The 14,254-nt window shown below is 47.4% G+C and overlaps 6 protein-coding genes across 6 annotated transcripts; 2 read left to right on the top strand and 4 right to left on the bottom strand.

The window, feature by feature from the left end:
• Positions 1-79: 79 nt before the first annotated feature.
• Positions 80-1,882, bottom strand: J7337_011391 (uncharacterized protein; the record flags this gene model as incomplete). The annotated part of the gene is made up of 2 exons (XM_044828940.1): positions 80-1,646; positions 1,701-1,882. 2 exons carry the CDS (start codon positions 1,880-1,882, stop codon positions 80-82), a joined length of 1,749 nt encoding a protein of 582 aa, XP_044675615.1.
• A 2,077-nt stretch (positions 1,883-3,959) lies between these two features.
• GIT1 (Plasma membrane permease, mediates uptake of glycerophosphoinositol and glycerophosphocholine) lies at positions 3,960-5,465 on the top strand (the record flags this gene model as incomplete). Its single annotated transcript, XM_044828939.1, has 1 exon — positions 3,960-5,465. One exon carries the CDS (start codon positions 3,960-3,962, stop codon positions 5,463-5,465), a length of 1,506 nt encoding a protein of 501 aa, XP_044675614.1.
• A 1,333-nt stretch (positions 5,466-6,798) lies between these two features.
• On the bottom strand, positions 6,799-8,389 carry J7337_011389 (uncharacterized protein; the record flags this gene model as incomplete). Its single annotated transcript, XM_044828938.1, has 4 exons — positions 6,799-6,915; positions 6,963-7,509; positions 7,581-7,778; positions 7,803-8,389. 4 exons carry the CDS (start codon positions 8,387-8,389, stop codon positions 6,799-6,801), a joined length of 1,449 nt encoding a protein of 482 aa, XP_044675613.1.
• Positions 8,390-9,426: 1,037 nt separating this feature from the next.
• On the top strand, positions 9,427-11,123 carry MT1 (Sphingolipid C9-methyltransferase 1; the record flags this gene model as incomplete). The annotated part of the gene is made up of 4 exons (XM_044828937.1): positions 9,427-9,555; positions 9,606-10,729; positions 10,774-10,882; positions 10,938-11,123. The coding sequence occupies 4 exons, from the start codon at positions 9,427-9,429 to the stop codon at positions 11,121-11,123; spliced, it is 1,548 nt and encodes a 515-aa protein (XP_044675612.1).
• Positions 11,124-11,408: 285 nt separating this feature from the next.
• J7337_011387 (uncharacterized protein) lies at positions 11,409-12,035 on the bottom strand (the record flags this gene model as incomplete). The annotated part of the gene is made up of 1 exon (XM_044828936.1): positions 11,409-12,035. One exon carries the CDS (start codon positions 12,033-12,035, stop codon positions 11,409-11,411), a length of 627 nt encoding a protein of 208 aa, XP_044675611.1.
• A 284-nt stretch (positions 12,036-12,319) lies between these two features.
• Positions 12,320-13,606, bottom strand: J7337_011386 (uncharacterized protein; the record flags this gene model as incomplete). The annotated part of the gene is made up of 1 exon (XM_044828935.1): positions 12,320-13,606. The coding sequence occupies one exon, from the start codon at positions 13,604-13,606 to the stop codon at positions 12,320-12,322; it is 1,287 nt and encodes a 428-aa protein (XP_044675610.1).
• Positions 13,607-14,254: the final 648 nt, after the last annotated feature.

Here is a 14,254-nt window from a genome sequence, read left to right as displayed (position 1 = left end):
AGGACCAAAGTAAAGAACTTAGTTGTGTAAATTAAAATGAGTATCTGATCGAAACGCTGATGGTTGACTGCCATTACAATCATGTTTGATCCAATATCCACGGATCCAAAGTAGGCGGCATTGGCGTCCATAGTGTCGCTGCCCCATCCAAGTCCAACGAAGGCAATACGTTATGTCCAAACAGGAAGTCAACTGACATATCTACCGGTAGCTCCGAGGCCATTTCGTCAATAGTAGCCAACATCTCATCGAAACGGTCACGGTATGAAGCTCCAGGGGGATACCGCTCTGCCATTCCCCACAGGACCGTTGAACAGACAGATACTCGACTCTTCAGCGCTTTCACATCAAAAGCTGCACCTTGCAGCGTAAGACGCTTAATGCAGTGGATTAAAGCTGCACCAGATTGAAATAGATTGGGCGTCGTTCGCCAGTAGAACCTCAACTTTCCTTCTTTGAAACCCTCTCTGTAAAGTTCGATGCTCGTGGAAGCATACTGCGCGAGATCTCTCAGCTCGTCTTCCGAAAGGTGAGGAAAGTGACGAGATGGCGATAACAGAGAGACAAGAGTCATGTATAAAGCGCCGTCGAAGAAGTTCTGGGGTGCGAGCTTGGATGTTGGGTCCAGGGCAGGTACATTTGCATGCCATTCCACAAGACGATCCTTCATGCCCATCTTCCAGGTCTTGTAATCGAAGAAGCTGCCGTTCGCGGGTGTTTTGTAGTTAAGCGTGTGGAAGATTTCGTACTCCAGTTGGCGGAACAGAATGCAGTGATTTGCCAGTGGACTTGACGACTCGGGTCCGCCTGTGGATGGGAGAGGGGTAAAGATAGCTTCGTCGGGTATTGATCGTGGACGATTAAGGATGACGCAGAGGTTTGTTTCGAGAATGTATGTGGACCAGAAAACCCGGCGTCTCTTATTCACCTCTGCTTCATTCTCCTGCGCCTCGTCTACAACGGACAGACGGGTTTCGTTGAGAAGGTCGAGATCAATAGCCAATCGTGTTGCTAGACCAATGAAGTGCCAAGCCGCAGAGAGATTCGAGGCGAAAATGGTATATTGTACAATGAGGAGAAGGTTCTGGAGATGCTCCAGGTCGCCACTCCAAGTAGCTTGCGGCCGTTCGGTGAGTATTCCAATAGCCGAGGCGAAGAACGAGTCGGATGCAGTCGTGGGAACGGAAGAATCTGTCCTGTTGAGAAGCCTGATGGCGATGGCTAGGACCATACAGAGCTGGAATCTCTGTACTGAGGTGCCCTGGTCGGAAGACGTCTGGTTTTGATACAAGAGAGCAATGGTATCTTGAAATGATTTCTGGTTCAAGACCGGGGAGAAAAAGCTAGAGTGTTCAAAGTATGTGGCGGTGAGTTGGATAGTGGTAGGTCTGGGAGGAAATTTGATCGTGTCTGGTACAGTGATGGTATCAAGGAGAGTATGGTAGGCTGAGTCTTGGGGGTGCTGTACATCATTTGGCCTGGGTACTAGCAAGCGCAGTAAATTCAGATTATCAGAGCTGTGCGTCTCTGGTGTTGATTCAAGAGCATCCTGGGAAGCTCGGCTAACTCCGGACTCGGTGTCTATCCCTTGATTTCGAAGAGCAATCTCAAGCTCAGCGACCCGATCCTCGAGATTCTTGATATAACTGAGGGCGTTCAAGTAAGCATGCAATCGAGAGAAAAGAAGCAAAATCTAATACCTTCGAGGCACAGATTGTCCGTCTACATCAACACTTACACACGGCACTCCAGCACGGTCACAAGATGAGCATGCTGGGATGTTCTGGTCACAGCGCTGTTTTCGGGACTTGCATCGCTGGCAGGCCGTCACGTTGGCACGTCGGACACTGCTTCGTTTGCGATTTGGGGGAGTGTCGGCCATTCCTGGCGGTAGATCATGGTGAGGAAATATGTTTGGGATAATGATAAACAAAGTCGAGTTCGCCGAAGCTTTCCCCGCGCTGGAGATAAGGAGGCCCCGCGATGGCGCCAGTCGCGCTAACCGTTGTTGGACTTGGAGTTCAGATCCTCATCAAGTTACATCGACCAAGCTAAGTAAATGATGGCGATCTGTGCCGGGTATCAGTAGCTCATTCCTCAAGGCCCTGTATTTCAGTCTGAGATTGCAAGCGAAGAGCCCAAGAGAGGGGTCAGTTCAAATGTCTTCTTCTTAAACCACTTCTTCACAACTTTAACATGGCGGGCGACTGTGTTCCCACGCGCTCGGCCCTAATGACAGGCCGTCATCCCATCCGAACCGGTTGCCGACAATCTGTCCCAGCTAGATTCCCTACTGTTGCTTCTATAGGCACACTTTTGCAAGTTGGTGTTTTGGCTTTTGTGGCTGTTGTGACATACTGCCTGCAGTGGGAGAAAGATGGAAACCGTCTGCCATCTTACGTTTGCCCGTCGACTATCATCGGAACGGTTTACTATTTTGTGGCATTTTCCACTGCGCGTATCTCGTTGGGGAGTATACCAGGTAGAGATCCTTGAATAGCGGAGGGACGGAGAATTCCTCAAGATCAACGCCGTTGACAGTGTACTAGGTACAGCCCGATGCACAGATCCTCGGAGACCAAGTGTTTGACTCCTTCTGATCTAGCAATTATAAGGAGTCCCTACAGCAGTACGTCACGTCTTGAAGGAAGAAATCCAACGACTCAGAACAGCTACTTTAGACAGCTGTTGGAAGGACTGTTCCTGGCTTCGCAGTACAGTTCACAGATCTCCGTGGCCTGCGTCCAACAATTGCTGTGGCTCAACACTGGGCCATGGTGCTGATGAGTGCAGTGCGGGCGGCACGTCGTACGCAACAGCGGTTATCTTGCACTCTTCCTCAGTGGGCAAAAACTAGATTGGCCGGCCATATGGCCCGCGCTGCTACGATACAAGGGTTAGTCTACTGACGATACCAAAGTTCGATGCCTCTTGAGGTTTCTTGGTATACCTGACGACGAACAGAGAATGTAGAAACGGAAGCCAAACAGCTGGAAACGACAGTGCAGACCGAATCTTGGCCATCACGCCCGCCTTGCGCCGTTGAGTCAGGCAGGCAAGGCATCATTGAGCGCTTACAGAGCACTTCAATGGAAATGGCAGATGTTCCAGAAATCGCCCAGAAGGTCGTGGTCGCTATGGAATCTATTGCACACATCATGATTGGAAAGATGCTGAGGATAATTTCTGGAGTTTTAACTGTCAAGTTGAGCACAATGTATATTTTGCGATACAATCTTCAAGGTTACATAGCTCTTCAAGGTTACATAGCTCTTCAAGGCAGCAAGCCTTGCAACTCGCTCAGTCTGGCGGAGCAGGGCCTTGGTCGCTTCAAAATTAGCTGGTATTGGAAGGTGTTTTACGTTTATGGGTCTGGTCAGTTAAGTTTGACCCAGACGTTGAACTATCCGATACCAAGGCGAACTTAAGGATATTTCAGGCGATAAAAACTCGAAAATCTTTTCCACAGGGCGGGAGATTGCTGAAACCCAATTGGAAGCCTGGCTTTGAGGCACGGTACTTGAATCTGCCGAGAACAGTCTTGTTCAGCCTTGCACGTGGCCAACATAAGAAGCTTGCGTAATCTTAACTTGGCTAAACAAAGTTCACACTATATGAAAAGTGATCTATATTCAGTCCTTTCACCGACTATCGACCTGTTTTGATATGAAAACTGGACGTCAAAAGTTTCAATGCCGTGCGATAACTAAGTTGTGATATCCATGTTGTGGATATCGCAAGCCACATGGCTGGCATAAGAACTGTAATAGGCCAACTCGGATGTCGGAAATCGGTGGATAGGACTAGCGCTTATGGTGATTTGCCCAATTGGGACTGCAAACGGGAAACCGGCAAGTTCTTGGTTTACACGACAAAGGATCTAACAAGTATAAAATCAACGGTTTCGCGTTCCAAGTCTGTTTGATTTCTGTAGATTTCCTGCACTACACTCCCTCAACATGTCTGATACTCAACCGGACACCAAGGATGGTCAACATGAAAGCAAAGCCGCCAATGCCTGCATCAGCGTTGAAGGCTCAACGCAAGATGTCATGCTTCGTCGCCAACGAATATCGGACGTCTTTACAATTTTTTGTGCAGGAGCAGCACTAATATCAGATGGATATCAGAATAATCTGATGACTATGTCAAATGTACTGTTCAAGAAAGAATATCCTCAGCAGTATACATCGTCCGTCAGTACGCGGGTGTCCAACGCTCTCCTCATTGGCGAGATTCTCGGTCAGATCGCCATTGGTCTCACGTGCGACTATCTTGGACGAAAGACAGCCATTGTGCTCACTACACTGTGCATTGTCGTCGGCGGTATTCTAGCCACAGCAGCACACGGCACGAGCATCGATGGCATGTTTTGGATGCTGACGGTAGCTCGAGGAGTCGTTGGCTTTGGGACTGGTGGCGAGTATCCTGCGAGTAGCACATCCGCCTCTGAAAGTGCCAATGAGCGAGCATTGAACAAACGAGGACCGATTTTCATCCTTGTCACAAATCTGCCGCTGTCTTTTGGGGGCCCGCTTGCAGTCTCTATTTTCATGGTTGTTCTCTCAGCCGCTGGAGCTGAAAACCTCTCAACTGTGTGGCGTGTCTGTTTTGGAATCGGGATCTTGCTACCTCTCACTGTCTTCTACTTCCGATTACGCATGCTCAACTCGAAGCTCTACCGCCAGGGTGCAATCAAAAGAAGGGTTCCTTATGCCCTCGTCCTTCGTTACTATTGGAAAACACTCATTGGCACTTGTGGTGCTTGGTTCTTGTACGACTTTGTAACGTTTCCAAACGGGGTCTTCTCGGGCACCATCCTTGCCTCCGTCGTACCCGAGGGCGGCAACACTCTTTTACACACGGCAGAATGGCAGCTCCTCCTCGGTTGCATTGCTCTTCCTGGCGTATTCATTGGTGCTTGGATGTGCGACAGGGTGGGCAGGAAGAATACCATGATGGTAGGGTTCGCGGGATATCTGGTGTTTGGTTTGATCATTGGCTGTTCATACGACAAAATCACCAAGATTGTGCCCTTGTTTGTCGTTTTCTATGGTCTCATGCAGTCTTCTGGAAATCTTGGGCCTGGAGATATGCTTGGTCTGCTCTCGTCCGAAAGCTACGCAACAAGCGTCCGCGGAACATGCTACGGCATCAGCGCAGCGCTGGGTAAGACTGGCGCAGCGGTTGGTACTCAGGCTTTCAAGCCCATTCAACAGACTTTGGGAAAGCGCTGGACATTTATCATCGCTGCAATTTGTGGCATAGCGGGAGTTTTAGTGACATACTTCTTTATCCCGAATATCACTGGAGAGGACTTGAGCGAGAATGACAAGAGGTTCCATGCATATCTTGTTGATCATGGATGGGATGGGGAGATAGGGGATGGGGAATCGAAACTTCCTGCTAATGGCCTTGCAGCAACGACCTCGGCGAATAATGCTCCCGTGGAGAAGGCAGGATAAACTTGTAGAAAGACATTATCTCATGGTCAAAAGTGTAGTTTCAACCGGGTAAACATATAGCTCGGATAGAAAGGCTTATCACTTGACATATATTTATCTAGAAATGACTTACTCTGTCTAAGTTCTAGCTATTCCTTTAGTTTTTAAGATTTTTGTTAAGTATTATACTTTCTTTGTTAAACCAACTATACTGTTATTATTAATTCTGCTTTCGAGTCAGATTAGGCATAAGTTTAGGAAGCTGTTATTTAATTAAAGAGAAAGATTAAAGGGCCTCTTAAGGAAAAGGTTTAATTTCCTTATTTTTTTTTTAAACAGAATTGCAGATCTAGATATCTCTTTATTATTATATCTTATAGTAAAACTACCAAGACATACTCCCTCCCTGCCTGTTCTCTACTATAGGGCATTATAGTATCTCTACTGCCTTGATCTTATTTTATTATCTTATTAATTTATACTTAATTTACTGCTATTTCTAGATATTCTTTAGTTAAGCCTATATAAGAACACTTTTCTTGTCAAGGGATAGCTTCCATGTGTCAATATCCTTTCGTAAATGCCACCTCTCTGTATTCATTCTTGGCCAAGGGTCGCTGAAGTGGCAGAACTCAACTTCTCCAGACGCATCCTCAAACCAATGAATGTGATTGTCGGTGAAGTCCCCAGGAAAATAACCGTGGAGGTTCCTTGATGGTATCAAGTCAAACGTCGAGCCATCCCTAGAAAGAGGAACAAGAAGATCATCAACGCCCTTAGCTCTCTACATACCGAGATGAAACCGTATACCCGTGAAACGTCTTGGTCGCACAGAAGCTCATGTTTGGCAGGTTGCTGGGCATGACTTCCATACTCGCAGACCTGAATAGTTTCAGATACTCATGATGAGTCTCGTACTTCTGAGGAAGTCGTGAGACAGGTATTCCATTAACCAATAACTGTCCTGTGAGAAGGCTAATATAAACTTGGAGGTTTACGGTGATTTCTGTGATCCAGTGATCAGAAACCACCGACCACTCACCCTCTCGTGCAAAGTCGGGCCATCTTCGCTTAATGGCTGTATCGATACATAAACTACCCTTGGAGGTTATTTCGCTCACCAGAATAGGCAAGGCTCTGTGCATTATGATTCTATATCTGTCGAGCATAACACTGAACAATGCATCCTTCTGAAGCTGTTCGAAGTCGGCGTTATTATGGGCGATGATCGAGATTTCCAACAGTATAGCCGCTTGCTCTTCGTCAGCCAATACCTGTTCAAAGCACTCACCCTCCAGATTGAACGTCTCGACACAGATAAGGTCGATGTGCACTGCCGCCTCATTCTCCGTTCTCACAAACCCATTTTCGAGCCATGAATCTTTGCAAGGCATGAGCTCTGCTTGGAAGTTTGATAGTGCAGCGCTTTGACATTTCGGTCGTCGGTTTGAAGGTAGCCAGGAAGGTATTTCTAGAGCTATCATGATACTGAAATCGAAGACCGTTGTTGAGACATACATCAGCCTCAGTACATGTTTCGATAGATTTCTGATTGCGATGTGTCTGAGAGTGCGGTTTAATCTCAGAGAGCAGTTGGACTCTATGCCGTTGCGATTCGAACCAGGGGCTGAGAGGCTTATACGTCGTCAACGGAAAGGACGCCCGTGGATAGTCTCCAGCGCAAAACGATTCAAATCTCAAGATGTTATCCAAGAAGTAAACCGTAGCATCTAGCCACAAGGCAAAAGTGACGGGTACATCCATCTCAAAAACAGACGTTTCAGCCTCAAGTTCAGCTGCTGGGAGAGGCCACTCGTGAGGGCTGATCTTGAGCTTCTTTGCTTTGGCGGGGAGAGCACAGCGTCTGCACTTATTCTTGGTATGGACGTAATACTCCACGTCGTATTGGACTTGAAGGACCTTTTCGCATTGCATGTCGTCATACTTCTTCATGATAGCGTCGTACTTTGCTTTGAGTTCGCAAAACTGCTTGAGTTTCTTATCGCGATCGCGCTGTGCACTGCGCTCGATCTGTTCTTTCTTCTCTTGGAGCTTTGGGCATTGTCTAAAGTACTCACGGCGAGGGATGGTCGTTAGCCATATGACAAAAGTGCTGATAGCTTTAGTTTTCCGGACGCATCTTCGAGGTATTCTTCCAACCGATGTAAACGCTCCATGTCGGTCTTTGAATGGAGAAGTAGATCGCTAAAGACCTCCCGAGGGATCTCATTTCTGTACTTCAACAACAGAGGGTTGTGGTGGACAGCCATTTTATGAATAGCCACCCAGATCTCACCGACAGTAAGAAGCATCTTTAGCATGCGCTCCGGAATTCTTGTATATCATCTATCCGCAGACATATGATAGTGCTCAAGCAGTGTCTTCAGACCGTGGCATGATTGCTCACCGCTTAAGTGATACTCAAGCCAGTTGCCGAGGTAATTCTCCATCCAAGTCTCCACAGCCGCGAGCTCAAAAGACTTGTTGTCACTGTTGACAGAGCCATTGACTGTGGGGATAGTAAGAGGATCTAGGGCCAAGGCAATAGGCTTGGCCTTGAATTCTTTAGTATTTGACAACTGTTGACGCCGGGGTATAGACGCGAGAAACTTATCGAGTTCGGGCAATAAGAAGTCGGTATGCTCTTCGAATATGAACTCAGCCAAGGTTTCAAGGTCAAGTGACTGTCCATTTCGTTGCTGAATATTGGCCCATCTCTCCTTCAGCTTTCCAGAGGCTGATGAGACGATATCCTTGATAACATGAAGCCATGCTCCATCGTCAACATCCCCAAACTTGCAGAGCCGCCTTGAGATCTTGGCCATCATCGAATGAATCATCTCACTGGACGGCGACTTTTCACAGGCAATGTGCAGAGCTTGAGCTATCAAGAACATCATGAAGCGCTTGTAAAGCGCCTGTGATCCTTGTGCATGACGCGCCATGGTGAGCTGAAGTCCAACGCGAAGAAGAAGCCACAACGGAGATCTAGTTATTCAGAAATGTCTAATATTAAGCGAAAGACTTATAGTGAAGATCAGGGCGTCCTAGGTCATGTCAGCACTTTGATGTGGCTGTATCGCACATCATTTGCCTTGATGAACATCACCTACCCTAGCTTCATTCATTCACCCTATGCCCAGGAGTAAATCGTTTTATGAAATTAATGAATAGTAAGAGGCATTCTATATAAGTCAAAGCTTTTAAAACTGTTTAATTTGTTTATCGAACATCATTTCATGACGCTATACACTTTCTTTTACAGTCAAATGCTTCGTGACTCGATAGCAACGTTTCAAGATAGGGTTTAGCGCAGAGTGTCAGAATCGCGGTGCCTGGCGCCGATCTCCCGCGTGCCAGCCAGACTCCATATGGATCTCTCCCTGAAACCGTTCTCTCCTGGGCCTGGTCGTAGAGGCAGGCGTAACACCGGGCAGCCACCAACAAGTATTCCTCTGGCACGTTTACGTTTCCCTACTGAAGAACCCCCTCTTCGCCAAGGTGGCACAGCCTTACGTGGAACTTCCTCACCAAAACTAACAGAAAAGCACGTGCAAATCTCCCCAGTCTACAGTCTCGGGCCCGGGGATGTCCTCCGCCCGCCAAGTCACACCAGGCATAATTGCAGCGCCGCACCTCAGCGTGGCATGCCCAAACGCCAATAAATTAGGCTACAGAATAAATCCGATAGGCACCAGAATACACTGCATGCTGCAGAGGCATCCAATTACGCGTCCCAATTTCATGATAACCCTCTTCATCTCGGTTACATTCTTCTCTCCTATCGCTTTTGGGCAGGGATGCACGTCCTGTGAGGCCCGGATGCAGCGGGGCCTCACATCATTTTTGGAGGTGGTTTGATGCATCAGCTCAGCATGCCGTGCGATTAAAAGGGTTGCTTTGACCGCTTTATCTCGTGTTTATCCTTTCATCCTCACACCTGATTCTTTTCATGTCTTTCTGCGGGTAAGAGTCATTGACCATGGCCCTGAAGCAGAATGGCCTCAATGGAGGTGCTCATTTGAGCAGCGACATTGACTTTATCGCAACTCCCAAAGCGCCCGCTGACGTACTCTCTACCGGCAAGAACCCGGGCGTTCCTCTGACCAATGCAGGTCGTCGCATTTGTATCTTGTCACATCTGCTAATTACTGCGAATAGTCTCCCGCTATCAAAAACGCTCCGCTACCCGCCGACGGCCCCGGATACGAACAATGGTCCAACATCTTTCTCGGCATCGCTCTCTACGGCGTTCCCCAATGGCTATCATGGAAACTCGGCGGCGGTCTCAAACTTGCGCTTTTCCTCGCCATCTTCACCACAGTCCCTGTGCTGGTCGTCATTTGGACCTTCATGTCCAAACTGAGCCCGCGAATCAACGATAAAGTCCATCTTCCCGGCCGACCGATCGAGTTCTACCTCACCTTCAAAACGGACCAACTTCGCGCGCGATACACAGGCCGCCACAAAGTACCCATGAGTAAATTCTTTGAACTTTATTTCACAGGCCAAGTCGATCTCAACGCCGACGCCCTGGAGATACTTGAGTATCGCCATGACTGGGCGACGTTTAATTTCACCAGCGAGACTTTCAATTATATTCTATTCACTTTCTTCCCCGATGTCATTCTTCATTTGCGCTCGCAAGACGAAGAGCAGGTTCGCACCAATTACGATAGCGGAAATGATCATTACGCTTGGTTCCTCGGCCCACGAATGATATACACCACCGGTATCATCTCAGACCCCGATCGCGAAGAAACGCTTGAAGAGATGCAAGACAACAAACTCGCCATCGTCTGCCAGAAAATCAACATCCAGCCCGGCGACCGAGTCCTCGACATCGGCTGCGGCTGGGGCACCCTGGCGAAATTCGCAAGCTTGAACTACGGCGCGCACGTCACGGGTGTGACTCTGGCACGAAACCAGGTTGAGTGGGGAAACGACGGTTTGAGAAAAGCAGGCGTTAGCGAGGAGCAGAGCCGGCTGTTGTGCTGTGATTATCGCGATATCCCGGAGCAAAAGTTTGACAAGATCACGCAGCTTGAGATGGCGGAGCATGTTGGCGTGAGGCGGCTGACGGGGTTCTTTCGGCAGTGTTATGACTTGCTGGAGGATGATGGGGCGATGTATGTGCAGATGTCGGGATTCCGAAAGGCGTGGCAGTATGAAGATTTCATTTGGGGCTTGTTTCTGAATAAGTATATCTTCCCTGGCGCTGATGCATCGACGCCCTTGGCGTTTTATGTTGGATGTCTTGAAAGCGCTGGATTTGAGGTCAAGAGGTAAGTTACTTGACCCTATTCTAGGTATTTACTAACTTGGTCAGTGTTGATACTGTCGGTGTTCATTATTCCGGCACTCTCTGGCGATGGTACAGGAACTGGCTTGGAAACGCCGAAAAGGTCAAAGCCAAATATGGCGTTCGATGGTTCCGAGTATGTAGTATCTCCATCAACCTAATTCATAGCGAAATAGCTGACTTGAGAACAGATCTGGGAGATTTTCCTGGCTTATTCCACCATCGGATCCCGTCAAGGCTCGGCTACTTGTTTCCAGATCGTGGTGGTCAAGAACCTCAACTCGACACAGCGAATCAACGGTGTTTACTCTCAGTATGGTCTGCATGGTGCCCTGGAGGCGGCTCGAGCTGCCGGAAAGGCTGTTTTGCCTAAGTGATGGGATTCGGTTGGGGAAATCAGATTATGTAGCATGAAAACACTGGCGGATGTGTTTCAGTTGATAGTTGAGTGCAAGTTTTGAGCATGGTTTTGGCGATGTAACTTTAGGTTTTGTCATTCAAGGACGCCAGGTAACGAGGTCTTGGTAGTTCGAGAGTCTTGATCTTGATTTTATAAGTTTTTAACGTCTCGACCGTGCACATGTGATAGCACGAAATACTCCGCAAGCTGAGATAACCAAGACACAATGAGAACGCTAGCATACAATTCGGTTTTCTAGTCATTAGCTGATAGCAGCATAGAGACCAACGATTCCTCCAGCGCCAATAAGAACAGCCCTCACGAGATTCAGCCATCGAAACCTCTCCAACAAACTGCGAACCTTCTCATCTTCCTCTGCTGTGGAATCCCTTTCAGTCTGCTCCTGGGGACCACTGAGATCTGTAAACTCAAAACCTTCACCAGTTCCCTTGACTGACTCCCAAGCACTTCTATCCAGTGACATGTCTTGCTCAGCAGCCTTCTTACTTCTCGTTCCACCGAGTTTATTATTCTCCTCAATAAGCGCAAAGTTTGTCGGAATCATGAGTTGAGTAAAGGGCGCGATGCTAAATGCTAGAGCCGCAGCCGTCAAGAATGTATTGGCTTTGAGAGTGTTGGTTGAGAGAGCGTAGAGAGGACCGGTGCTTAGGGAATTGCGAGAAGATGCAGAGTATATAAAGCCAATGGTTGAGAGAAGTGAAGCTGATGGGAAGACGTGTGACCCGCGACTGAACAGCCATCGGATACAAGGTAGAGACCGAGAGGCAGGTTGAGATTGGAGCTCGGGGACGTCGAAGAATGTCAGGGTTGCGATACCACCTGACGCCATCAAGGCAGTGGAGATAGAGATGATTTCAGCCGTCGACATGTTTCTGGAAATTTTCGATCAAATGATAGTTTATAATATTAGAACTGGTAGGGTCATCTTTTAGGCCTTTGGATTTATATCTACTATACTGGTTTATGGATGACGTAATGTGCCTTTGGCCATGACGCTTGCGAATATATGCCGGCCTTTGGTAAGTTCCCGTAACGCGCGACGATTGTCCGGTCTTAGACCAAATACTTCCTTCAGAAGGTGTTTGATTTATCAAAGCTCGCCCACTTATTTCTACTAAGTCATCTCACATCGCCACCACAATATGCACGCCATCATAGATCGACCTTGACAGCAACGATATGCTGTGAATAGAACCCGGTGACAAATAACCAACCCTTCTTCTTACCCCCCTCAAGCTTTGGATCAATTCCAATCAACACAGCTGTAGCCGCAGATCTTACCCTCTTTCCATCGTCCTCAAAAAGAAGCTTATTCTCCCACTTTCCATTCTTTCGCTGAGCAAGCCATACCATTACTGGTTCAGTGGCAGTCTCGATGCCAATGTTGTTTGCTAGCTCACAGGCCTTTGAAAGACCAGCAGATATATAACCGCTGCTGTCATTGTCTCCACTGGCAAATGGATCGCTGTAGTAGAAGGGGTTGTCGACGGCTGTGTCGAAGGGGATTGTTTCGAGGACTTGGATGGTATGGTCGGGTTTGACGGTGGTTATGTGGATGTCTCCGCTGGCTGCACTGCCGATGGCGATTTCGTTGGGAGTTCTTCCGTGGCCGAGACCGTTGTTGTTATGGAGGCCTGTCAGAGCGACTGAAGCATTGAATCCGGCTGCTGAGTCCTCGGAGTCGGTATCTGTGATCTCAACATAGATTGTGTTGGACCATTTCGCGCCATAGTACATATCCTCAACCTGTCGCATGAGACCTTCACGATAATGATGATCGTTGGTGACATAGAAGCTTGTCGGGGACAGGGCAACAATGTCGTTTGGAGTCTGGATCAGAGCATGGCTGATCGAACGGACATACTTGACTGTTGAAGATCCAATGCGATGATGGAAGATCTCAATCTGGGAAGCAGCTTTGTTTCCGCCAAATGCATCCTTCTTCCCATCAACGACATGCTGGAGGTACTCAGGATTCGGAACATGATTAACAGCAAAAATATAAACACTATCCTTATCCTTAGGATCAGCAATAACATCAATACCATGCGTAATAAACGGTCCCTTAAAGCCCTCAAACTCTAGTCTCTTCGACTTGAACGTCTTGGGGTCTATGACGTGGATAGACCCACGCGACTTGCTAGCCGTGAGGGGATCGTGCAGAACGCCCAGACCGGGAAACCACGAGAACCTTGGTGCGTACGAGTCTTCACACGCTGTATACAGCAACCCAGAGTGAAGATGCACGTCCTCGCAGACAGTTGTATCGCCAATGGTTATAAAATCTGCATCCGAGACGATAGTAGACGACGGAGTGCGGAAGAAGCCGAGAACCGTTGTGACGCGATTAATAGGGCGGGCGAGAAAAACACCAAGACCTATAGTGAGGGCTGATAAGACCAAGGCCTTTGGACCGACTGTAGAAGATTTGGAAGCCATTGTGGATGAGAAGGAGAGGAATTGGTCTTCCCTAGTTTCTTCAGGGCGATCTTCATGATAAATGAGGGGGACGTGGAAACAGCTAGACTTTTTGCCGAGGTCCGAATTTGAGGTTAGATCGTCAACTGAAAACCAAGACTTGACTCGTTTAGGTTGAGTAAAAGCATCGTGATTGGTATTGGGCATGCGATATACGAAGGATTGGAGTTAGCGATGCATATAAGCTGATACTGTATCCTATAGGTGGAGTTACAGATTTAGGTAAGCTGACGTCGAATGCTAGGCAAGACCAGTATGTTAAACCTGAAGTGTATTTTCTAACCTTATAACTGACTTATAGACTTAATACCACTACTACCTTTTGATTTCCCTAAACCTTCTTTTAACTTTTATTTCTAATAATACTAATATATATATTAGCTTTATATTATAACTATTAGTTAATTATTATAATATTAATATTTAAGTTATAAGCTAGAAATGTTATTTATAGTTAAGGCTTATAGCTAAGAGCTTATTCTAGTAGAGAGAACCTAGAATGCTAGGTAAGGATAGATATAACAACTGTGCAATCTGATGATACAAATATTGTACCATTATTGGCTATGATAGCAAGAGAAGGTATAGTCTGGGGTTCAGAGAGGACAT

Source organism: Fusarium musae, chromosome 9 (assembly GCF_019915245.1).
Source record: "Fusarium musae strain F31 chromosome 9, whole genome shotgun sequence".
Taxonomy (NCBI): domain Eukaryota; kingdom Fungi; phylum Ascomycota; class Sordariomycetes; order Hypocreales; family Nectriaceae; genus Fusarium; species Fusarium musae.
Note: the sequence above shows the minus strand (reverse complement) of the source record. Positions and strands in the feature narration are given on the sequence as shown.